Source organism: Corvus cornix, chromosome 1, assembly GCF_000738735.6.
Source record: "Corvus cornix cornix isolate S_Up_H32 chromosome 1, ASM73873v5, whole genome shotgun sequence".
Classification (NCBI taxonomy): domain Eukaryota; kingdom Metazoa; phylum Chordata; class Aves; order Passeriformes; family Corvidae; genus Corvus; species Corvus cornix.
The window spans coordinates 35,288,600-35,315,948 of record NC_046332.1 but is presented as its reverse complement, the minus strand read 5'-3'; the positions used below and the strand labels follow the sequence as shown (position 1 = coordinate 35,315,948).

The window sequence follows — 27,349 nt, the reverse complement described above, 5'->3', positions numbered from 1 at the left end:
CATCTCTACAGCTGCAAATTAAAGGACAAGTTTATATTTGTGCACACAGTAATATACTGTCCTTGGAGATGACCATAAACTCCACATTTGACTGAATTTGCCTTACAATTTTAATTGCAACTCTTTCTTTGACACTACTTGAAACATCAATTTAACACAACCTTTATACACACAGTCCTATTTTCATCACAGAAGCCTGAAAAGGGAATGGGAGGACAGACAAGAGGAATACTTACAGAGTCCCAACACAGGCAACACAAACTTTTCATGGACTCACCAGCTACAAGTGCATGAAGTTCATCATCTAGGTTTCGGACCCAGCGCAGAAAGCAACTTGTACCCTGTGCAGGAGAACAGAATGCTGGCTTAGCCCTACTTATTTCTGGTAACACACAGACTGGAGGTATTCCTTATAAACTGGTAATATAGTGCACAGTAGGAATTAAGAGTGTAGTGTGATAATACCCATAATCACAGAATCATAACATGGTTTGGGCTGGAAGGGACCTTAAAGATCATTTCATTCCATCTCCCCTGCCATGGGCAAGGGACACCTTCCACTAGACCAGGTTGCTCAGAACCCCATCCAGCCTGGCCTTGAGCACTTCCAGGGATAACACATTCTTCTACTTGGTAAGGTTGTTACAATAAAGGCAATTTAATTGATATGTGAGGAGGCAAATTTCCCATTATAAGACTCTGTAAAGGGAGAGGTAAAATCACATTGTAATTTCTTAAGAGCTGTAGAAACTTTCATTACTGGGACATGTTATGTCTGATTAGGCAATCTTTACCACATCAAGAGACAGTAAATTACATCAACAAACCACAAGAAATCAACAAAACTAAAGAACGACCTTTTTAAAACACTGGTAATACTGAAGTCCAGAGAGTTGGACACAGTACTCGAAACATTTCAGTGTTTTAATTTACAATTCACTGCTGCCATTTCTTTCAAAATTAGAGAGCAGATTAATCTAATTTGAATTCCAATCTAATACCAAAGCTAATCTTGAATTAATGTCATCCTCATTTGCTGTACCTGTCTAGACTCTTTCCCATGATAAAGGTTTTTTTCAACTACATACCAAACCTCCTGAGATTTTTTCATGAATCCAATAAATTCTGGAACTAGGAAAATACATTCATCTAAAAACACAGAACTGTATTTTGGATCCAAAATGCAACAAGCATTTCATTTTTTTTTGCCATGGCCCAATTTTTTTAAGTGATTAGAATCTTTGTTGCCCTACATGCCTATTTAAACTGGAAGAAAAATATAATGCAACCCAAATTTGTGTAAGTTATGAAATGCAAACAATAACATATAGTAGAATCATAGAATTAGAGGATCATTTAGCCTGGAAAGGACATTTAAGATTATCAAGTCCAACTGTTAATCTGTCCACCAAGTCCACCACTAACCCACATCCCCAAGTGCCTCATCCACACACCTTTTGAACACTTCCAGAGATGGCAATGCCACCACTTCCCTGGACATCCTGTACAGCGCTTGACAAGCCTTTCAGTCAAGGAAGATTTCCTACTATCCAATGTAAACCTCCCCTGGACAACTTGAGGCCATTTCCTCTTGTGCTGTCCCTTGTTACTCAGGAGAAGAGACCAACCCCCACCTGGCTGCACCCTCCTTTCAGGCAGTTGTAGAGAGTGAGAAGGTCCCCCCTGAGCCTCCTTTTCTTCAGGATAAACACCCCCAGCTCCCTCAGCCACTCCTCTTCAGATTTGTGCTCCAGTCCCTTCCCCAGCTCCGTTGCCCTTCTCTGGACACGCTCCAGCCCCTCAATGTCTTTCTTGCAGTGAGGGGCCCAAAACTGAACACAAAACTGAACACAGGATTGGAGGTGTGGCCTCACCACTGCTGAGTGCATACTTAAAAAATAGTAAATAAAGGTCAGAATATGTCACCCTCATAAAATGAGTATCTACTGGACTAAATTGCACCTCTCAACTGGAGCTTTTAAACTCATCAAAATCTTTTTAGCTTTTGCAGTTTAAATACTTTTCTTCTCTAAAGGCTCTTTTCTTACAGTTTGAGCAAAAATATTTTCAAGCAAACTCTGAACACCACATTTGCGCTTTGCTATCAAAAATTTTAGACTTTGTAGCCTTACAAATTGTTGTCTCTCAATTTAATTACTAATCAAGTGAAATTCTGTTTGTTTACATGGATGACTTCCTTCTTTTATTTTCCAGTAAATAATATTTACCTTCAATAATACAGCATGATCTTGAATTTGCAGAGCAAGTAAAGTGGCAGCTGAAAAATGCCATGTGATTAAGAATACAAAAGTGCAAAAGACACTTCAACACTGCACAGTGCAATGTATTCTGCACTGGGGCGTGTGCTTTGCCACAGTCTCTTTTGGCATAAATAAACATAATTTGATTAATTCCAACAACGCTGTATGAATGTGTATCAGTTCACAATCTGCCATCTTATAACGGGGTAGATAGACTTCCAAGCAGACAGTGCAGTGTCTCCTCAGCTACACACTGTATGTTCTGCAGTCTCCTGCTATTTAGTGTCAAGTAAGAATTCCAGATATGTGAGCCAACAAGATCTGCCCATGGCTTCTCTCCGGCAACACAGATGCTACTGCAGTCACTACTTGTGCCTGCATTAAAATGCTTTTGTGTACCAGCAAAACCCTTTGAAATCTGAATTCATTTTCTCTGAAGTACTCTCTATCTCCTGATCTTGAAACCAAGCTGGTTTATTTGGAAATTATAGAAAAAACACATAGAATGGAAGAATAACTTTCTGTTTTCAATTTGATTACTGCAATAGTATAAAATTTGTCAGTGACATGCTGCAGCAAACAGTATCGGTACTATTAAGCAGCTTGACTTTTCAGCTCTTTGTGATATTCTGAAAAGTGAAATAAAAACCACAGCATTTGTCATTTCTGTATGCTATAAACTTACTTTGTATATACTGACAAAAGATCCCAGAAAAGCTCCAAGCTGGAAATTTTCCTTGTTGTAGAAAAGGGAAAATAGCCGTGATGGTTGTGTAAGCAGATGCCGGAAGGTGGAAGGAATCCGAAGGCAACACTGGATCAGGTAACCGATGCTAAACATTCTAATGAAGCCCTAGAAAAAAGAAAGAGAGATTTTGTGGTAAGAAACCACAAATTCTGAAAAAGAAAAAGCAAAAGCTTCTACAGAAGGACTTAATTTTGACATTGAATAGTTTAAAACCCACTCTGCAGGTAATATGTAAAATGCATAAATGTATCCCCACCTTCAAACTCAAGACTTTTCTTTTTCCCAGTTACCCTATAAAATAGCAAAAGCAGTAAAACCACAGACAATTAAGTCTTCTTTAATTTCTATGAATTTCTGAAAGGTCTCAAGAGAGAGCCTTCTCTTCTACTCCAAAATTCTGTCCTTTCAAATAATCCTGAGGACTTCATTTCCAGGTTACTGACCAGCTTTTAACCACAAAGGGGTTTATAGAGGAAAGCACTGCAGTGGAAAAAAAAGAGCACTTCTACGCTCAAATGCCTGCAGAAAACAGTAAGGAGGAATAAGTCCACCAAAAATAAATTTCAGAAAGTGTGAGAATTAGAAGTTAACCCTGGTGGCTTGGCACATCTCATGGACTTTGCCGCAGCCAAACATGAGGTTGTGGGATGCCTGCAGCAAGGGGAAGGGCAAAACTGGAAGGAAGTTCATGTGCAGAGCTAATGAGAAAAGATAAAATGGGTTACAAAGAATTTACTTACTATTCCACCTTGGATACAGACCTGGGGTTTTTTTAACATGACACAAAACCACACTGACTTGTTTTTCCAAATTATTCTCCCCAGTTTCTTCTAACTTCCTCCAATGTTTCCTATCATTATTCTTACCCTCAGGCTGAACTTTTCTAATAATTCTGAATAAATTTTACCCAGTTTTTGCTTGGAACATGCTTTATGTGAAAACTATCTCTGCACTCACCTGCAATTCAGCCAAGCACCTTATTCAGTTACAGTGACAGGGACACAATTCCAGTGACAAGGATATCTGGCAGAGGGTTTGACTGAGCAACCTTTCAGACTCAGAACTCAAACCATTTTTGCCTCCTCAAGAACTTCATAATGCATCATAAAGCTTGTAAAATTTTATTGTGGTTAAACATCCAGTAATAAACTCTTCCAGAATTCTGAAGCAATTATTCTTCCTGCTACTCAAGAAGTGGTTTATGAGAATCAAGTGAAAGAAAATAAGTCATCCAATGATCCAACAGCATCTCTTTGAATGAAAAATTTCCGTTCCTTCATGCCATCATAGAAAATAAAATAAAAGTCCTAAACCCAGCAGTTATGAACAAAGCCCAAAACAAGAAACAACAGAACAGTGTGTTTGACATTTTTATCCAGGAAAGGGGACTTCAGTGGGGTGAGGAAACATCTAAATTACAACTGGAAACACTCAAACACATCCCTGATTTTATTCCTATTAGTAGCCAAATTAGAAGTGCTGAACCAAAGGACTGAGGTTTAGTGCTGATGTGCATGAAATACCTAGTATTGCACAAAATCTCTCTATTTAGCTCATTACTTCAACCAGGTGAAATCATATCACACCTACAGGCGTTTTTTCACAGTCACAGGAAGTATTATATCTTACAATCAATGTACAGTATTGTAACTTTCATCTTACATAAAAAGACCTCCAATGGATATGGATACACAGTACGCAGCAGAGCATATGCAGGACACTGTAATAAACATAAGTGAGCAAAGAAAACTCTGCTAAGAGCCATTTTTCCACAGAGATTTTGAGTTGGAGCTCAGATCAGCCAGAAGTAGTAGCACAGTGTAATGATGTATCTCCAGAATTTGCTGAATAAACCTTTTTTCCTGCTTTTGAGAAACAAATTTCTTAATAACACATTCAAGATATTTGCTGTAACTCAAATTCAGAAAAGCACATGTGCACATAGACAGTTCAGAAACATACCAAAAACTCAGCCAACCTGTTGCAATGTATTAGGAATTAGTTAGGATAGTTAAAATCAATTAATTAAGGTATTTAGTATTTATTCTGGGTATAGTAGCCCATGTTCCTTCAAGAGACAGAACGTTGAGACTACAATCATAAGAAAATACTCTCAGAAAGTTGTGGATACCTCAATCCTGGAAGTGCTCAAGGTCAGGCTGGATGGGGCTCTGAGCAACCTGATTTGTGCAAGGTGTCCCTGCCCACAGCAGGGGGTTGGAACAAGATGGTCTTTAAGGTCCCTTCCAACCCAAACCATTCTATGATTCTATGACCTTCTTCGAGGTCACTCTAGTCACCAGTAAATCTGGAGGGTTACCCGGTCCTGTCTGCAGCACCAGCAGAAAAAACCAGACAACTGGACTGCTACTGTTGGCTAATGGCTCCTCACTGTAAACAGGAGGAATCCAAGAGAGGAAAAATACTGTTCCACTGCTTCTGCCACAGCTCTTTTCAGAGATTTACAAGCATAAAGCATTTCAAGTATTTAAAGTCTGAAGGGAAGTCAATGAACTCAGATGGTATGACACTACTGAATGTTACGTAAAAGCCATGATGATGTCAATGAGCTAATGTGCATTTAAATGTGAAGCAGGAGAAAAAGAGCATGCAAGGACAGTTAAAGCACAGATGTATTAATGAGAAGACCAGTTGTTCAAGGGTAAGGGAAAAAAACACTGAATGGAAATTTTGGCAATGAGAAGCTCATCACATCATTATCAGATTTGAAAGCTCCGTTATGGATAAGGAATTGTAAAAACACGCTCAAATCATATCAGCTGACAGCTGTTACTGATCAACTCCAGGAACAGTCACAGAGAGAACTGAACTTCAAGAATTTTGGATCTTTAAAAATCAAAATACATAAAAATAAAAATTTTTCCTCATGTTTTAACTTTAAAAAAAGGTCACAGAAAAGACAGGAAAGTAAAAGATCTGACTGCCACTTCAGCAATATCTCCCTCATTAGATTATTGCAGTCAAGAGTAATTTATACCAAAATACTACAGAGGATGGGTCCAAGAATGAAATATATTTCAAATGCACAATTGTCTTCCCCAAAGAGAGAATAGCCTTAAATTTTTTTTTTTTTTAATTTGTTTTTGTCAGGTCAAGACTTTATTCAGCTCTATTATCAGCCAGGCTTTTTCTTCCCTCATTCCATTTAAGGATATCTATAGCACAAACAAAATGATGCTGAATAAACAAGTGAAGAGGATGAGTACTCATGAATATCCACCTTCCCCCCCAACCTCAGGTTCTTCTAATAATTCACACCTCCCCCATCACCTAAGAAAGGACAGAGAGAGAGAGTAGTGTGGGTCTAGGTTACTGTAATTTGCAAAACCCAAACCCTGCAATCAGATTTGGGTCTCTCGACTACAGTAATTGAACAAGACTAACTCCTATTTCTTCATCACACTTCTGTTTTAAAATCTCTTTCAAGCTTATTACATCCCATTATGGTCAGATCATCTACCTCTACCTACAAAGTCTCACACACACAATCATTCTTCCAGCTTTTATGGGTTTTCCATGGAGAAGTAGAATTCCATGATGAGTACTCTTAACAGAAATCCCTACTCGTTTGGCCTAACTGTGCTTGTAAAATAATATGGTGTTATGACAGTACTTATACATTTGAATGCTGAGCATGCAGCACAGGATACATAAGGATTTTGTGTGATATTAATAAAAAGCTCTGAAAGCAAGTCTGGACTAACTGTAGTTAAGAGCTAATTATAAAAATTGTAAAATATGCCTAAGTGATGACAGACAGCACTTCTACTATGTAAAAGTGCAGCAGACCAAAGTTATAGTGAAGTACCCATGAAAAAAACAGATGCACACCAGGAGATGCTGCCATCAGCAGAGATCTGGATGTGTAACATATCAAATCTGCATAAAATCACTTCAGCCTAACTTTAATATTTGTTCTGAATATAATATTCACTGCAATCTTGAACATTGATTCTGAAGGCCAGAGACTTGATATCTATGGGGAAAACACAGAGTACTCTGCAGACAAAGGCATGGGAATGTTTGCTCCTCAGAGGATGCTGACCTGACCAAACATAAGCCCACGCAGGAGATGGGAGACAAAGCAAGCCAGGAGCCACTGAACAGCAAACACACTTGGCAAGACACTGAAGCAGCACAGAGCAAATGGAAAGTCTGTGCTGCCACAGATGTTTTGCCTTGAAGAAAAGAGCACATGAATGAAACATAAAGTGGACAGTGGTGACAGGTTGTAAAAGTGTAATTTTAATCTGGGTCTATACATCTATGTACATGTCATACCTACAACATAGGTGACATATAAAAAGTGAAAAAACTATCTTGAGCTATTCATCAATGTTCTACTGAGTATTCTCATTGCAATAAGCAGAACACTTAAGCACCATCGGCAATTCTATCAACTCTAGCACAATTTATACCTATGTTACACCACGGTATGCTGCTAATATACTGCAGGGCAAAAAACGTGTTAACACAAAAAAAATGATGTTGTTAGTAAACGTGCATAAATAAATGTTGTGCTAGATCTCTTCTCATGCCAAAGTTAAGTGTGGCTTTTCTGAGATAATATTAACCATATATACAATTTTAATTCTAAAAAGTTATTTTTGAAAGTAATATACATTAAAAGCATCTGAAGATACTCAAATCCATTTCTGCTGTTCCATATATAAAACCAGGTCAACTACTAAGGGATCGAGATCTTCTGGAGTCTTACCAATTCCCAAAACAGGCATAGCAGGTGGTACCACCTGTGCCAACCCAATGCCAGCCAACACAAATTTCTGCACAGTACTTCTCTGAAAAAAAATGTGCTGATCACATTAATAATGGAGGATGAATTATACCACCGGAGATAAACAGCTCTTCCTGGGCGTAGCAACTGTGACCAATCTCTCATTACCCCGAGCCCTTAAAATAAATGACTGGAGGAGTGCACCCAGTGCCCAGCAGCGACGTTCCAGAGCCGCGCAGCTGCACGGGAACCACGGCCGCCTGCCACAGCAGCACATTCCAGGTGCTTTATTTAGGGGGAGTCACAAGTGGTCTCAGCCATGAAGTGCATCACATAGTTAAACAAGCTCCTTGCTTGCTAGTCCATTTTTTCCCACACATTTTATGTTACTCATTCACTACAGCTAATCTGAAAGACCAGAGAACTTTAACCCCACCACCGCCCCATCCTAAATTGAGAAAATCTGTTTTCTGGCTTGTCACATTTTCAATAGAAGAGGAATGAGTAACAGGCTCATTTCTCACTTCCTAAGCATATGCTTTTCCTGACTACAGAATTTTACCCCCTCTTTGCCAGAGTTTGTCAATCGAACTTTTTCTGCACTTACTTTAATACAGTATGAGATGCAATTATCTCCATAGTGTTTACAGCATCTATGCCTTGGGCCGTGTTTGCACCTGCAAAAAGCATAATGAAACACATATTAACTCGTAGCTGTTTTCAGCGTCAGCGACAGCAGACTTCATAAATTTTTCTTGCCTAAAAATACATAAAGTGCTATTTGCCCAGCACTCATTCTCCCCATTACCCACTGAAGGGCACTGTGAACTTTTATGATGCCATAAAAGGACAATAAAAACTAACAATACTTTAGTTGTACACCAAGAAAAAAGTGTCTGCACACTTATTTGGGTCTAACCTCTTGCCATGCTACACATAAAATGCTAAATTAAAGAACAAATTTTCTGCTGTGGTCAACGAGGAGGAGTGATGTGACCTTCCCTGGTTTGTCTCTGCTCCATAGTTCTGGAAGGATATTTGAGCAAGCATCTGTTAACTGTGTCCTTTCATCTTTCACACCACTGTAAGGGTCACGGAAGGGCAATGCAGATCATACAAATGCACAGAAACACCCTGTGACACTTCTCTCAATTACAAGCCTCTCTCACTTTTGGGCTATTTCTTCTGCAGTGTAGATTTTTATGTAGCTCTTCCTTTGGACTGAGAATTTGACCTTGAGCATTTAAAAGAGACTGGCTTGGGATGGTGGGATGTGTGGGTTGTACAGTTTCGAGCCCTGCATTATGTAGAATTAAAATAAGTAATGTCATACCGGGCCCGAACATTATATTTTGCTATATCCAAGTATTTAAGCTTTAAATTACACAATTTATATACTATGTCAAATACCTTGGAAGTTTTGAATCGTGTACTCTAAAGTCTAATGGCCATAAATCATCTGTGAGGTCAGTTTATGTAGCAAAAATTGTAATGAGAATGTGCTCAGGTTACAGGCATTTAGACTCAATTATATTGAAAAGAACCATATGGAAGAGAAACGAGTGAGAGCATAAAAACTCCATATTGAAAGTTTTCAGAATGTCTGAGTTGGAAGTTTCAAAACCTTAAAGGAAAAATGTTCTTCTCCATCTTCAATCCTTGCATTTAACCAACAACAGAAGAGCTATGAACTATCTCTAGCAAACTGAATAACAGGTATTTAAGACAAAACAGGCATAAGCAATTCAGCTAAAAGAATTTGATTATGGCTGGAGCTGTCTTATCCTTGTAGGTCTTTTGCTGTCTAATAGAGTCATGACTGAAAAACCACTGACAACTTCCCTCACATTTTTCAACTAAAACCCACAGCAAATCACAGAAAGTCACCATGTGATGGCGATCACTTCATGTTTGTTCATCATCGGAGCAAGTAAAATAAGCCACTACTTTGAGAATACAATGTACTTGGAAGACTCTCTCCTGCCTGTCAGCAGGTAGAGATTTGGTCATAAAACTGCTCTTGAAGAGGTCAGTGGAAGTCAAGATTCAGTCATGTGAACCTACCCCTAATCCATTTTTTACTCTATCATCCCTGTAAATGAATGACTCCTTGTGGTATCCAACATGCCTGAAGCAGACGAATCAGTCATAGCAGAAGTAAATCATCATCTGACCATATCAGACTGAAAAGATCACTGCTCTCACTTCTTTAAGTTCATACTAAAAGGCAAAGAATTGGATCCTGTAGACAGGGGGGCACCTACCTTGCCTAACTTCAGATGTCTAGACCTGACCTTGTGCAAGACAGTTTTAGACTCACTCTGCTTTGCAATTTCCTATCTCCCGACAGTGGAGGCAGCCCATGTGCCATCAATCCTATTTTTAGGTAGTTCTTCTTTATGCAATACAGAGATGTTGGTCCCCCAAAAGTCTATGTTACGGTCACTTATGGTGACAGAAGTAAGGTCTGCTGCTGTGCAATTTTTCTTCTTAACATTACCACTAGTTCCAGCAGAACTATGCTATGAACTGGTTCTGCTGAAAACTGCATAAAAGGTAACCACCATCCTGCACTCACCATGGACTGAATTTACTCTCCCTTGTTAGACAACTGCATGTTGCAAGTCATACCTATGACATACAGGTCTTAAGTTTTGCTTTCACTAGAGTTCATAATTTGCCACTATTAACTACCTAGTAAAAATGAAATAGAAAACCACTGAAATGCAAGGCAGAAGTATTATAAAACATTGTCAAATACAACATAACAGACATTAAAGTGCTCTATGCAACAATGATTCATTTTGTGTTGGTTTTGGTTTGGGTTTTTTTTACTCACACTTTGTCCATGAGCTTTTTTGTTAGCGCCAGTATGTTCATTGGCTGTGATACTTTTTCACTATGCTTGATTTTTCTATCTGTTTTTGAAAATGCTGCTTCAGGTGAAAAAGAATGGGTGGGAATTTCTTCTTTCCCTACAATGAACCTGAAAGAAAAAAGCAAAACAGAACAAACCAATTACATAAATAAACAAATACATGAAGCCCTGTATAAGCCTCTAAGTCTTAGACCAGTTTAATTTTTACAGACTCCCAGGTCTGTAAAAACCCATCTTATACAGCTACCAAACCTCGTACTTCTTCAGAGAGGATCACTCCACTGACATATATTTAAAGATATATTTCAGCTAGAGGATACAATTGATGCCAGGAATTTTTTAAAACTAAAAAGAAAAACATTAATAGGGAAGTCCATCTCTCAGACAAGGGAAGAACACTAAATAAGAATACAAAAAGGCACTTGAAATATCTCAATTATCTCCAGCAAAATGGGGTCACGTAAAGGTTGATAATTACTACAATATTTTTATAAAATATCTATTTTGCAGAATCTCCAAAATGTTTCTGCTCCCACTGAAAGCAACAGCTTTGTTTTGCTTGGCCTCATCTTCAGCCTTCTTTCTTCACCAAGTTGATATTGTCAATATATTGGCTCATCTTAGGTGTAGAATTACTGTGTATCAAGGGCAAGGGAGGACACAATGGCAAGATGTTCCCTAACACTATGCACTATAATCCAAGTTACACTGTACCATGGCAGTCTTGCTGTGGGTAATGAAGGTATAAAAACTTTGTCACTCTGTAATGTAGCAAATAACCTCCAGATAAACACACAGCAGCCATTTGCTTCCAGGAAAACATGGGTTATCATGAATCCCAGTTTTAGAAACTTATTTTTTTCAAGTTTTAGAAGGACAGGAGATTAGCACTCCTTCAAAAACATGCAATCATATGTCTGAGTTTTCTTGAACAACAGTCCCAAATACAAAGGGATTTCTCTCTTTCTAGCATACAAGAGGAAACTGCCTCAAGTTGCACCAGAGGAGGTTTAGATTGGATATTAGAAAGATTGCTTCACTGAAATGATTGTCAGGCATTGGAACAGGCTGCCCAGGAAGTGGTGGAGTCACCGTTCCTGAAGGTATTGAAAAGACATGTAGATGTGGCATGTGGGGACATGGTTTAGTGGTGGACCTGGTAGTGTTGGGTTAAAGGTTGGACTGGATGACATTAGAAGTCTTTTCCAACCCAAATGATTCTATGATTATGCCTTCTTCAAAATATGTTGTATACCTGAAAGTTGGAAAAATTTTAGAGCAGCATGATATTTCTTAGGAATACTCTTCTTACAATGCAGCTGCCCCTGTGCATGATTCCTCAAAATCTTGTCTTACATAGTCACAGAAACTTTACTTACTTTAGTGCAGAGTATGTAAACCCTTTCAAGCCATCTTTGCACCTGAAAGATAAAACCAACAGATTTCTCTATAATGGCTGTTTGCAATATAAAGTTTTACAGATTAAATATCACATAGAAGGGCTGCAGAGGAACACCAGCTTTTCATTTACAAAAACCAGCACATTTGTAGCAACTCTGTGGCTATCCTTGATTCCCAGTTGTCACCACAGCCTTGGGACATCTCTGAAACAAAGGATACAGTATCAAATGCCAGTGCTTCTCTTTTTTATCCAAACCAACAGGGGATAAACTTTTAAAGGATGGTGACAGAACCACTAGGGTGACAATGCAAGATGACAAAGAACTGTTGCTTTATGGAAAAGTAGTCATGATGAGTTTAACAAAACTGAAGTTTTGCTGCAAGGAGAGAAAGGAGGGTTGGATCTCAATGAAACACCCATTCTCTTGTGAAAAGCTGCAGGGAATAGATTTTCTGACTTTGAGATAAATTGTTGTACTTTGCAAAGCGCTGATCTCTGCAGCTCCTTACTTTAAGGTGACTTAATCTGTAAGTCTCAGTTTTTCAATTATACAGTGGTTGCTCTGATTCTGAGCTTGATTTTATATATATATATCTGTTCTTACCAACTATAGGGTTCCTTGTGTGACGAATGACGACAACAAGGAGCCCATATTTGGCTATGAAAGATTTAGGTTATTGACTTTTTTTCTGTCCAGGATACAATGAGAAGAGCTGAAGCTTGCAGCTGTTACTGATTCCTCCTGAAAAGCCATTTTGGTAGCATAGGAGAGAGAAGGTACTTGTGTTTTTTCCCCTTTTCTTTTTATAGAATTGCATGGGGAATACATGATGATAAAAATGCATTCCTGACACAATACACAAAGCACAAACTAGTAAATTATCAACACTGCTATTTCAAGAGGACACCTACTCTAAGGGGAGACAGGCCAACAGTCACAAAAGCTTTGCAAACACAAGCAGATGAAGAAAACCCTTTGCCTTCCACCTGCAGAGACCATGTTGTCCCTGGAAGTGCTGTGCCCACACCCTCCTAGAGCAGGTGACACCACCTCTCAGAAGGCTCCATGAGTGGTCAACATGTACTACCAATGGCTGGATATACACAAACAGCAGGAAAAACTTAACAAGATCAAAGATGTTCACAAATGAAGGGGAGTGCCTGCTGCAGAGGTGGTAAGACATCACAGCACTAAACACTCCTGGGAAACTCTTCCCAAGGGTATGACCTTCAACATGTATGGTTCCAAGGACTTGGTTTTGTCAACATGTGCACAATAAGTATCAGGCACAGTTGCACACAGCATCAAAAAATTCATGGCAAAGACTTTGTCTTTTAAAATTACAGCAGTTAAAATATTGGTCACATATTTTGATCTCTAGGGGTTCAAGGTAAATACATACAAATAAAATTGCTCACTGTATCTTTAATTAACACAGAACTTTGAAACCAAAGATATGTAGTAATTGTATTTTTTATGATTCTTTACCCATACACACAGTTCAAAAGCTGAAGCACTATCACAGCACTCTTACAGAAAGATGGACTCAAAAATGGGTTGAAAATTAAATGATGGACTGAAGCAACTGAAACCAGTTTAGCCCAGAGATCACAGTGAATCACTGGCAGAAGTACAGAGTCCAAATGCACAGGTTTAACATATACCCTACTCCATCCACAGAAGCACAGTCCAGTTTCATAAGTCTGATTTTAAACCTGCAGCGGACTGTAGGTTAAATGCCCTTTGAGTGAAGGGAGTCCAACACATTATGCCTGCATGCTGCCAGCTCAAGAATAGGGCTTTAGTTTCTACTTTTCCAGTAAATTAAAACCATACACAAACCCCAATCTAAACACGCATGTGTTTGTGGAATAATATTGGAACAGAAAAGTAATCACAGTATGACCATAATTATGTTTTTTCCTTAATCATTCCAGTGCAACTGCACTTCCAGTTGCAAGTGTTCAATGATTCCTTTACTGCACCACCAGATGTCCCTGCCCAGCTGTGCTCAAAGCACCCTGATGGATGCTATCCTACAATTCATTTCCTTTGAATTGACCTCAAAGAAAATTTCTTCACTAATATTGGAAATCAGAAGACATCTGAATCACCAAAAGAGAAACTAGCACTCCAACCCCCTACTTTTTTCTCCAAGAAACAAAAAATATTTCTAATGCCTATTCTAATTACACAATAAAAGTCAATTCTATGCAGAAACTATTTCGTGTATTGGATCTTTATTAGCTATGCTTACTTTTCTTATTTTTTTAGTTGTTCTGTGTATTTATAGAGCTACAGCCATGAATCTCCCTGAAAAATTAATCAAAGTTAAATATGTAGTTCAATAAGGAAGTGATGCTAAAGACACAATTAGAATTTTTTCCCCCTTAACTTCCTATTTAATTTTAAAAAAGTTAAAGGTGCAATTAAGCTCTTCGATAGAATTTAATTAGTGTTGCTTGCTGTCTAAACTGTCTTCTGTAAAGTCATTCTGCATAACTAATGGGTGTGTGGAAATACTGCTTATTATGCTGTTCTATAAACAGGAGTCCTAGAGAAACAATATTTGCAGTCAAGAGTAATTTGTACTGTAACTCCCCTTCTCTGGCATGGCCATTTTGTTCTGATGAATGAAGCAGCAACCAACAAGAAAACTGGAATTCTAATTTTTTGCTTTACATCATTAATCATGAATTCACTATATTAAAGGTTTCAGAATGCCAGTCTAGAGATTGAAATGACCTTTTTTATTCACTCACTAGGTACACAACACTGGCAGCAACCAAAAAAACCTATGCACTGATGTGAAACACACTTCTTTTTGGGGGCAGGGGGTGTGTGTGACAACCCCCTTACAGAGAGACATCACAAATTCAGTGACTGGCCTCAGCAGTGACTGCTGAGGTACAACACTGGCTGCACATGGCACGTTTCATGAACACCTGGCTGCTAATAACTGAACTAAGAGTAATGATTTGCTTCATACAGCCACTAATTGGTAATAATAATGCCACCACTAATTGGTTATAATAACTTTTACTCAATGCTTCATTGCTCAAGGGGTGAAAAAGCCTGCACTCTGCTGCTGACCCCCATGAGCCACTCAAGCTTCAAATGAGCCTAGTACAATGCATTACATGTGCCCAGCACTGCAGACACTGCTGGGATGGGAAAAACCTTAAACAGTGAATTGTAAGGGGTTTTTTTAGGGTACTATTCAACTTGCCAAGCCTGGGATAACAGAGTTGTATGGCATCAGAAGAACTCAGCGTAGCTCACCTACCTTTCTGCAAGGGCACGTAGCGATAGGACAAGGGGGAAAGGATTCACACTGAGAGGACAGGTTTAGATTAGGTATTAGGAAGAAATTCTTCACAGTGAGGGTGATGAGGCACACGTTGCCCAGAGCAGCTGTGGATGCCCCACCCCTGGCAGTGTTCAAGGCCAGGTTGGACTGGTCTTTGAACAACCTCATCTAGTGGAAGGTGTCCTGGCCTATGACGATCGTTAAGGTTCTTTCCAAACCAAACCATTCTACTACTCTGTGTTTCCCACCACCCTGAAAGTCCCAGGGACCAAATCCCATGCTGCAGGAGATCAACACTGGTTTTTGCCCACCAAGCAGTAATTTAAATGGTGCATAATTTGGTTACATTTTCCCATCAGAGGGGATTGTCCCTGGTACAAAGCCAAGAGCACCAGTGACTTTGCCAGCTGTCCCTGCTGGCAGAATGTACCTGACTACACAGCAGAAATGCTCTACTCTGTTCCAGCTTTTGTTTGGCCAGAGCCCTGGTTGGAGCCGAAGGAGCAGAAGAATCAAGGAGCCAAAGCAATAAATTTGGGTTCTCAAAATTCCCCTGCTGGGACTATTCTGGCACATGAGCAAATAGGGTCGATTTTAATCATGCGTATTTATAAGATAAATTTAACTTACGGCCACACACATTTATTTTTTCATAAAGAAAACAGCAAAAGTGGAATAGAGCCAAGGCTTGATACAAGCTATACTTCCAACAAGACACGAACTAACTGTAATTATGTTTGTATATGTAAAGAGGTGCTGTACACGAGTTTACTGTACTCTCCCTCCATCCTGCAAGAAGAATTTCCCACACTGAACTTTAAGGCTGGATGCCAGCAATTATGATTTGGGTTTTTTTATTAGTATGTCTTGTCATAGCTCTTCTCAAGATTTTCTGTGACCAATTGACATACACTGCACCAGAAACCTTCTGAGGGAACATCACTTTTCGCCCACGGAACTGGTAAGCAGAAAGCAGCTCACAGTAGTAACAACAAGCCACACTTAACAACATCCCCACAGTGCTTATGTTATCCTTCAGGCTAAGAGCAAATTAGAAACTCCTATAAGCAGAGCTCTCATTATGGCCATGTGGGAAGGAAGCACTTCAAGCACAGGACATGTGTTAGCATATTACTGCAACACCTCTGCCCGTGAAGACTGGTTGGGGGTCCAGGTTTCCAGTGTCTTCTTTATGGAAGAGGGAGAATCATAGTGATGAAATGTGACTGTCTGGACATGCCAGCCATAGCCCTTGCTATTAAATCCCTTGCTTTTAGGAATTAAAGGCTATCTACAGTATTTTGTGACCTATGCTGATCTCTAGAGGATAATCCATTTTCTGTTTTAAGTTGCTTAGAGAGGTTACTATACCTCCCTCCTGTTTTTCAGTTGGATTCCATGATCTTAAATGATTCATTTCTCATCCTCTCCCCAGTGTTAAAAGTCAACTACAACAGGTGCCATTTTTCTGAGGTATCTTCTATATCCATTTCTCTTCTTTCTTTTCCATCTTTTATCCTTTCTTCCTACAAGTTGAGCTTCTCTTTCATATTTCCCCCCAACTGTCCTTTAAATGTTATTCTCAAAAGCTCATTTATTTTTCTTAAAAAATAATTCATCAATACTTCTTCATGGACTGACACCATGCTAATCAAGTGGGTTGTGGCTACAAGACTGAAAGCGCAGAGCAAGCACCACTGAAAAACAGGATTATAAATAAATTCAAGACTCAGACACACATGCTTAATCATCCTGAATCACAGAAATGAAAGAATTAGTTCAAGTTCAGTTCTAAGCAGTTTTGAGACTAATTTGTTTATGTGATGACTGCAACATAAAATCACATTTTGGAAATACTAGTTTCCCAAAAGGCTCTGAGATCCAAGAACAATTCCAAACCAGTCAGACTTCCCTCAGTGACGCAACTATGTAGAAAAATATTACTTTAAAATGAAGTATTTTATATCTCTGGATATAAAATAAGAGCTAATATAGTCCAATCCGGTATGACGAAGAAAACCAAAACCAAAGGTTGTTCAGAAATGTCTATCACTAGTATTTTGCCCAGTGGAGGAACACACATTTACACTTTTAAGTAGAAAATCTTATTTCTAAGCATTATGATTGGACACACTACAAAATCTATTTTGACTTGTCCTTATTTAGTTGTGGTGAACTTTCCAGCTGTCTGAAGACTATCTAGATCCTTCTCAGCAACCAAAGAACAACTTGATTTTTGCGCTAATCTCAATGTCTAAATGCGTCAAGGTGTCAGTGGTTTATGATGAGGATGCGGGAAGACATTTTTGTCCTAATTAAAATAAATCTGTGGGAAACTGAATCCTAAAAATCTCTGTAGATATGGTTATACAAGAGTATTCTGACTTCAGGAATTATTTATATTTCTCACATTATATTAAAAAAGAAAGACTACCTTGCTTATATATTTTCTCATCAGAAATAAAGTGCACCAAATCTAAGATTGCAGCACCCTACTTGGGAAACAGAGAGGTATTTAGATGCAATTCTTTCAGATAAAAAACACTCCTTGCAGCTGAGTAGCACATAAGCACAAAGGAGCTTCCTTTCTAGATCTATGTGAGGCACAGGAGATCAAATCACAGTAAGCTTCCATCATAGATGGTGGTGTGGTTTAACCTGGCAGTCAGCTACACACCACACAGCTGCTTGCTCAACCCCCATGCTTCTCTCTTCCTCTACTCTCACAGGACTGGGATGGAAAAACTGATGGAAAGCCTTTTCTTCCCCTCCTCCCTCCCAGGGTCAGGAAGGAGGCCCCAGCACACTGGACCACATAACCCCAGGAGAACCAACTCCAGCTACAGGCAGAGAACATCACCACTGCACCAACAGCTGCCTCCTCCGAGACTCAGTAGCATCATGAGGCACAACTTGCACAGAGGCAATCCAGAGGCAAATTTATGGGAAAGAAACTACCCATACCCAGATTCTCTCTCCCCTGAATTTCCCCATTTCTGGATTAAACATATATTTTCTTTTTATCTTTACACACAGGTCTTACCTATTCAAGCCAGAACTATGAAAAAATTATAAGGTGCAATTATAAGCAAAATTAAAATAAATTATTAAAATTTAATTAAAATAATTATAAGCAAAATTTTATAAGCAAAATCTAATCTTGTACCCCATGGACAACATGCAGCTTTTGGAAAACATGTCAGAAGTCACATTAAAAAAAATTGAAATCAGAAGAGCTGTAGTTAATGAAAATTATACTTCAAACTTTTAAATGTGCAAATGTAGCCAGGATCAAAATTCAGTCAAAAGTCTCATAACTTGTGTTTCCAAATCAGATAGTTAACTTTTGCATGTTTAAATAAAACATTAAAGAATGTATCCATGGCATTTCTGTTAGTTGTGCCTGAAGTACAAAATGATCTTTTGAAAAGGCCATGGTTTTGCAACCATTAGACGCAGTGAATATAAAACCATATTTTATAAAACAGTAAATGAACAAGGAAAGAATAAGTAGGGACAACATTCAATGAGAATGGTGAGATTAGCACCATGGAGGACGTACATTTTTTTTTTCTTGACCTAAGTTGAATGCATCACTTTCAGTACTTGGAAAGAAAAGGTGCATGGAAATGACAAACCATGTAGTCAACAGTGAACTATGGTCCCACAAGCTCGCATGTAAATCCAGAGAATTACATTTTGGAAGAAAAATTCTGTAATTCTGTGAAGAATGTGATACTGCAATTGAAAAGAAAGCTGCTTTTATTGTAGCTAAATTACAATACTGGATTCAGGGCTGTAAACCAAAGCTGCTATCAATCAACACTTCACATCTGACTGTTAATCAAGTTTCCTGTTTTATTGTCAAATTGAAATCAGATTTCTAGTGATGTTAATTATCCTACTACTTAAAATGCTCTCATTTCTTCAGAGATTAGCACTTTCTGAAATGTGCAAGTAACTGCAATTCCAGTAAGTGGAATTTGTCTTAAAAGGTCTTAAAAACAACCCAAAAAATTTTGTTATTTTAGCTGGATGCAGACATTCCATATCTCTGTGTACCAAAAATGCTGTGCTGTGGGCTCAGGAGCAGCAACTGAATCATTCAGGTGGCCATGTTCCCATCTCAAGATCCTTCATGAAAGCCCCTGCCTCACACAGCTAATAGAAGAAGCCAACACAGAACCATAGAACAGTATGGGGGGAAGGGACCTTTAAAGAGCCTCTAGTCCAACGCCCCCGCCAGGGGCAGGGACACCCTCAACTGGATCAGGTTGCTCAGAACTGCATCCAGCCTGGCTTTGAATGTTTTCAGGGATGGGATATCTACCACCTGTCTGGGCAACTTCTGCCAGTTCACCACCCTTATAATAAAAAGATTATCTTTTATATCCAGTCTAAATCTACCCTTTTAGCTTAAAACCATTAACCCTTGTCCTGTCACTACAGATTCTATTAAAAAGTCTGTTGCCACCCTTCTTATAAATCCCCTTTAGGTACTAGAAGGTGCTCTAGGGTCTCCCAGGAGCCCTCTCTTCTCCAGGCTGAGCAACCCCAATTCAGGAAAGGTGATCCAGCCCTCTGATCATCTTCGTGGCCTCCTCTGAACCTGCTCCAACAGGTCCATGTCTTTCCTGTGCTGAGGACTTCAGAGCTGAATACAGTTCTCCAAGCAATTAAAAAAGCTGACTAAACAATGAAGTTAAGGATTTAACTACTTAGTTCAATTGATTTGTTCAATTTTGCGAAGTGATGTAATTTTTCCACTATCCAATTTTGACCTTTTCCTTACAAGTGTTTTATCAAAAAATAGTAACCTTCTGTTACAGCAAAACCCAAACACTCTTTCCAAATCAGGCACAGAACAAAAATAGGAAATGTAAAAAAACCCCTGGAGACATGAAGATGGAAACTCAAATTGTCTCTAGAGGCATGAGGACACAGAGAAATGTACCTCAACACGTGTACAAACCCACGTCCACCTCTGGAACCAGGGCTGCACTGATGCTGGCTCATTGTTGTTAGAACAATGAGTCAGTCACTAAAGGGACATGCTGTTATGAGATTAAAAAACAAATAATCTCAAACCGACAACGGGTTTTGCTCATTATCAAATAATGGAGGCACCTGCAGTGATTCTATCTTAGAAGGGGACCTGTGCTAAATTTATCTACTGCCAAATTTTCCTCTGGCTTTTTCTACCAGCTCTCTGCAATTGAAAAAAAAGAAAAAAAGAGAAAAGAAAAAGTAAGAGGTTAAATTTGTTGGAACTGTTTTCTGTAAACATACTTAATGCTATTTGCAGATAATTAAAAATTTTAGTGAGCTAAACCTCTCCCATTGAATGATTAATTCAAGCATTCAAGAGAAATGGATACAACATTTGATTTTCCTAAATGATCCTGTAATTGGATTTGAGGGAAAGGTTTGGCTGTTTGCTTTGTTTCAATTTGGGGAAAATGTGATTAAAAGGAGAAAATCCATTTATATTTTTATACTTATTAACCCTATCGCTGACATTTAATAAAATATATTATCCAAATAAATTTATAATGAAATGAAAAGCTATAAAAATATTCTAAAGAAATTAGCAATCATTCTGAATGTGCCACGCCATTGCTGAGCTAGGATAGAGAGTGAAGATCAGTGAGTTATTTTTAATACATTGACTTGAATTGAGATCTTCACTCTATTACTCAGAAATATTCTTAATTCCGTATAATGCAGAATGTTGCCAAAATCATCGAGACTGTTACAAGTATTTAGCCATAAGCATTAGGACAACATCAGCTGGTTGTTACACACAAACTAAATGACCATTTCAAAGTTTGTTGAAATTCAACTTCTGTTTCCTTGTGATGATAACTGCCCCATACAGATTTACCTAGAGTTTACACCCACATCTCCAGCTTGAATGCTGTGGTATTTGCTTCTGATGTTTGTAAGTACCATAAGAAGTCTTGTAAAGACATTAAAATGTAAAATCTGTGCTGGAAGAACCACAGAGTGAATACAACGTTTGTGCACAGCCTCAAGAAAACACTATTTTGAAAACCAAATTTCAGTGCAACCACAGAAATTCACTCCTGAGTAACTCCCTTGCTGGCTTATACTTTAGAAACAGACCACATTTTACTCTAACATAACAGTTTTATTTTAAATTACTACAGTGCTGATCAGTTAGGTCATATTTTTAGTGCTGCACATCCAGGTGCAATATTTGGAATAGAAAGTTGCATCACCAAAAAAACCCCAAACAAACCAAAAAGACCAACTTGAGAGACTGGCCATGAGACCTAGAGTGACCTGACACACAGCCCACGCCTACAGGTCACAGTCAGAGGGAGGATGTGTCACTTCTGTGATGGACAATTCTTGTCCTTTCTTCTTCTAATAATCACATAAACGTGGCTTCTAAACATCTGTACTGCTTCCAATCTTGATTTTTTGAAAAAACAATTTTTAAGAAAACATGAACTCCATACCAAGAAAGTATATACCCATCCTGATAAAACACATTTCCTCAGAAATATGAAGAAAAATAAAATTTATTATACAGAATACTTTCTGCAGTTAACTAATTTAAGCAAGAGCACAGTATTTTTGAAAATAATCTTCCAAAAATTATTGCTGGGAAGTTAAATGCTGTTGGTATCCTTTAAGAGATCAATAAAACCACCCACAATTATTTCACTTTGTAAATATACCACAGCTGCTTTTGTCAACTACAAAATATGTACCATAATCTGAATTTTCCCAGCATTCCTAGAGAAGGCCAGGCACAGACTGATTGTGATCCACCAAAGTGACCTCTTAAGTGGCTTAAAAAGTTGCCAATATTCAAACTAGCCAGTTGATAGGTTCTGTCAGGTCATAGAGGAAACTGTAAGCACCTCTTTGCAAGAGAATCACTTCTGTAGCGATGGAGCCTTCTTTACTAAAAAACCAAACTATGCTAAACCATGACAGAAAGCTACATAACTTTGGGATGTTTAGTTATTTTTAGAAAAGACAGTGCTAAACACCAACTACGGTACTGTCTGGGAAAGGAGGAATTAGACAAAACTGCAATTCAGCTGGCTTCCTAAGGAGGAAGGTCATACGTAAACAGACACTGTAAGCACCTGGAAGACAACCACAAGGACATGACTAACAATGAACACACACTTATCAAAAAAAAATCCTTGTAACACTGGGTCTCATTTAATGACTAGGAATGCAAAGCAATGTGTGTCATATGCTATTGACTTAATTCAGGCTTCAGACCTAGAGCATGTGATATTTCCTTTTAAAAACAACCACAGAAACATCATCTAATGGAAGATATCTAGAATGAATACAAAGCTGGTTAGACAAGAGTAGTGAGAGAGCAGTTGTCAACGGCTTCCTGAAAAACTCGAAGGACATACTAAGTGGTACTCCACAAGGACCAGTCCAGGATGTCTGCTACTCAGTAATTTCAGTAGTGAGAGTGGTGACAGAGAAAAAAGTACATGCCTATTACATCTGCAGATAATACTGAGCAGAAAAAGGCTACGAGGGCTATTAAGACAGGCTGAGAGAGTTGGGGTTGTTCAGCCTGGAGAAGACTTTGGGGAAACCTTATATCACCTTCTAATACCTAAAGAGATTACAAGAGAGCCAGAGTGGGACTTTTTAGACAGACATTTAGGCTAGGACAAGAAGTAGTGAATTTAAACTGAGAGTAGGTTTAGATTAAATATTGGGAAAAAATTTTTTACTGTGAGTGTGGTGAGACACTGTTACAGGTTGCCCAGAGAAGCTGTGGAAGTGTTCAAGGCCAGGTTGGATGGGGCTTTGAGCAACCTGGTCTAGTGGAAGGCAGGAACTAGATGATCTTTAAGGCTCTTTCCAACCCAAACCCATTCGCAATTCTATGATTTTATGAAGTGGAAGAGATTGGCTCAGAAAAAAACAGGATGCTATTCATCAACTGCATGTGCATTATATGTATGCAGAAACAATCAACTACACAAATACAGGGTAAGAACTGTGAGGCATCAAAAAGCAAAATCTGATCTGGGATGCAAAAGAAAGGAAGGCTACAACCTGCAAAACACTGAATTGTCTTGCTCTATGATATTTATAAAGCTTTACCAGCTGAAATAAATTGTCTTGTGCATCACAAAGGGGAACAGGGTAAAGGGAGATGGGAGTGGGCAGAGAATATAGCAGATAGAAGTATGTGATGAAGTCTTTGTCATGAAAGTTTGCTACAAAATAAAGCAAATAATCTGTTTTCCTCATGTTTGTGGATGGGAGAAGAAGGAATAGACCAAAATTGTATCAAGGTTTATTCAATCAGACTCTGTAAAAATCTTATCTGAAAATATGGCTAAGAATAGATTGCTTAAGGATGTCATGGACTCTCCATTACAGAAGACTTAAAAAAAATTGAAAAGTCAGATATTTTAACATGAATGGGAAGCATATAAGAATCTCTCATGACTTCAAGTACTTTTATTTTACATTAAAAGTCTAAAAAATAGACCCAACACTTCACTTAAATGTCCTCACATACCCAAAAATTAAACCAACTGCATAACCTTATTAAGGGGGGAAGGGAAAGTGGAGATTCTCCAGAGCTGTTCTGAAGGTTTCTTTCCCTTGATAACAAAGTATCACTGCAGTAAATGAGGAACCAGAAGGGATCAGGCCGCAGTCAGCCCTTGGTTCCTTTAGCTGAAAAAACCCTCAAAAAATAGTAAACAAGAGCAAGAAAATAAGTTTTTAACTTTGAATTCACCTGTTTCTTATTAGAATTTTCATTAACTGTTCATTAATGTTCAAGTCACAAATGCAACCATTTGTCCTCCTAGAATAAAATTGATCTTGCCCTCATTTTACACTCAGCCAGCAAGCTCAATGCACTTTGTTGTTGCTGAAAATATTAAGTCATATAAAAATGGTGTGGCAAACAAACCTTCATGTGGCTGCAATCCCAGCAGGTCTGGGAACGGAAGGCATTACAGTGTGTTTGTTATCCAAAAGTAAAGGTCAGTTCTGGAGCTTAACTTCATGATGAAAAAGTAAAGGTGTTATCCAGTGCTTCTCAGTTATCCACCAGAAAAGAGGCACAGCCAGGTAAATAAATCTGTGTGGACACAATCCACAACTGGAGAAGGGACATGACTGGCTTGGCTGTGGAACACAACTGTGACACAGCTGCAGGAGGGCCAGAAAGCACATCTGCCACTACTTCTGTGTTTGATACGAATGTGCAGCCAACAGGAATTAACTGTTCTACTGGTCTGTGCCGGCGCTTTTTTCAAAGTCAACATTCTGTAAGAAACAGTGTCAATTGTGACTGGTAGACCAAGGACTCTATGAAGCTGTGGGCGGTACATGTACCCATCCAGTTAAGCTGGCCATCCTTTCTCTCCTTTTCCTGTGAGTTTTCTTGTACAGAGTGCTTCAAGAGAGATCTTATGTCTCTGTCTTGCTTCTGAGATGTGCTCCCTTTATAGGACTTTAGTAAGAATAAACAAACAGGAATTGCCGGTGACACGTCCCTTTAATTCCAACAGAAGCACCAAACTAAATATGGCAAAGAAAGAGTTTAATATGCAAAGGAAATTTTTGGCCCACTTGACCTGCTAATACTACACATTTTAACAGGAAAGGAAGAAATCAGCAGACAAAAGATTTACGCCATGAACTATTCCTTCAACTCTGACAGCTTTCCAATGAAAAAGTTTAGAGTAATAGCCAGGATACTTGGACTGTTTTCTTCACGGGATTACATTCCTCCATCTATCTCTTCCCAAGCCAGAACGTGTCTTTTTTCTAACTGCACCTGATGCTGACTCATGGACTGCTCTGGATGCTGCAAAGCCATGAAAGCAGATTAGAGAAGGCTGCTTAATTTTTAATTTGCAGTCATTAGATGGAGAGGAATACAAGTTCTAGTGGCATGTTCTTGGCGGTTTTTTACTGCTTTAATATATTCATCAACGTTATGTGAACAGTGTTCCTAACTTCATATGGCAGATGGTAATTCTTGGACCTGTATCATTTTAATTGTTTATTATAAAGTTATAAAATCTAGCCAGCTGTGAGAAAGATTATTACAGTTTCAGAATTTTACTTGTAATCCAGCAAGAAACTACAGCAAAAGTTTTACTTTAGTGTGGCAACCACAGGACAACAAAATTACATTGAAGTCAAGTAAGTTATTAACAAGTATGTAAACCAGGCAGAAGGTAGCAGCTGCATGGTCTTTCATTCTACTCATTACTTGCTAAAGTTTAATTAAATTCATTATTTTCCACTGGCTACTAGAATACAACATTGTTTAAAAAACAGTAGTATTTTACATGCTTCACCCAAAATACACTGACAGTTGAAGGTAAAAAGTATAAGTACTAGTAAAAGTGAAAGAAACTGAAGGTTTATGAAATTAGGCAGTTGCATGAATGTGCAGATTCATGGTAAATTTTACTATATGCACAGAAGACAAGTTTTTAAATAACTGAAAATAAACCACTCTTCAACAGGATTTAGGAAACTCCCAGCACTTGTGAAAAGAAACAATTAGAACTGTATTCAACCAAGAGCTGACATTTAAAAAAAAAGTGAAGAAGCCATGTTTTGAATTGATGTGTTTCAGTCTACGATGCAGAGAATAAGGAAAGGATTCATGGCAAGGATTAGGATGCTACAAATCATATGGAACATATGAATAGGAGTCTGTTTCTATGTATCAATAGGGGTTTAATTTCTGAATGAGAAGCTTAAGCAAGGGCACATACTTTTGTAAAATATCCCACGGGTTTCCTCGAGTACACAGATGTAGTGACATCCTCACTTCTAACTTTATTCAATAGGTTCTTATAAATCCATGATTAACATTTCATTTAGTGCTTAAAAAAGTAACATATTGGAAATTTTTTTTTTAGAAAGATAATAAAAATAGAAATAAAGCTCATGATAGAAAATTAAATTCTCTCATCCTAAGAAGAAATATTTATTAAAAAGAACTTCTTGTAACTTCTTAAAGTTTGCTGCTCTGGCTGCTATCTGAAACCATGATTTCCCAGGGAAGAAAAACCCCAAACCAAACCAGCTGGAACACATCCTAGAGATACAAAATAAATCACTTGCAAGTGAATTCCACACTCAAAAGCCCTAATCAGTACTCCATACAAACAACAAAACAAACAAAGCCCAGAAGGAGCATTAACATCCCTGGTAACTGGTGTCTACTAATTGCAGAGCATCAGGACAACTTCAGTGGAAAAGCAGAGCCTGAATAGGATTGTCTGATAAATCTACTACCCTCAAACACTCCACATAGTATTCTTGACCCTGTAGGTCGCAACCTTTTGCTCCCAAGTCACTCATGCCAAGGGGAATAAAGAGGTTTATCCCATTCTGTTAAATCCTTGTAATTATTTGTTACAGTTTTAAGTCATCCAGCATTATGTCCATAGCAATTTGGTGAATCACACACGCTCTTTTCAAATGAAAATTCAATAGACAAAATGGATGCAGTTTAAAAACTTATCAAGTTTTGGGCTACCTTAAAAGTTTAATTATTTTATATTTAGCTTGTAAGAATTCTATGTAGTGAACAATTTGTAGTAGACGAATCAGATGTAATAGCCTTCAAATATGTCTAAACCAAACCAACGTGAATTAATTTACAAGACAAGGACGTTAGAAGTTTATCTAAAGTTTAAATTCAAAAAGATGGGAAAAAACACATACTGACCTCAGTTGGGTCAGAAAAACAGGGTACCATCAGAGAGCAGCATAGTCATAAGTAAGTCTTCAGACAGTTTTCATTCTCAAATTTCACATCGCTAACACTTTGCTGTCAAATATAATATTTCTTTTATGGTGTAATTTGGCTGGAGTCTGCCAAGTGCAGTGTATAAAAATGATTACTTCACCTTATGAATCACTTTTCATCAACATACTTTTAAATACAGCTGTGAAACTTTTGTTCTAGAGAAAAACAACAATTTTAC

The 27,349-nt window shown here is 38.3% G+C and overlaps 1 protein-coding gene across 2 annotated transcripts in view; it reads right to left on the bottom strand.

The window, feature by feature from the left end:
• The window catches only part of TMEM135 (transmembrane protein 135), a 160,789-nt gene that overhangs the window by 7,655 nt on the left and 125,785 nt on the right, over positions 1 to 27,349 (bottom strand). For both annotated transcript variants that reach the window (XM_039562906.1, XM_039562912.1), the window contains 5 exons: positions 12,023 to 12,064; positions 10,605 to 10,751; positions 8,373 to 8,442; positions 2,947 to 3,114; positions 278 to 341 (listed from right to left, as the gene is read on the bottom strand). In XM_039562906.1, coding sequence (XP_039418840.1) covers positions 278 to 341; positions 2,947 to 3,114; positions 8,373 to 8,442; positions 10,605 to 10,751; positions 12,023 to 12,064 — 491 coding nt within the window. The remainder of the gene's footprint in view (positions 1 to 277; positions 342 to 2,946; positions 3,115 to 8,372; positions 8,443 to 10,604; positions 10,752 to 12,022; positions 12,065 to 27,349) is intronic.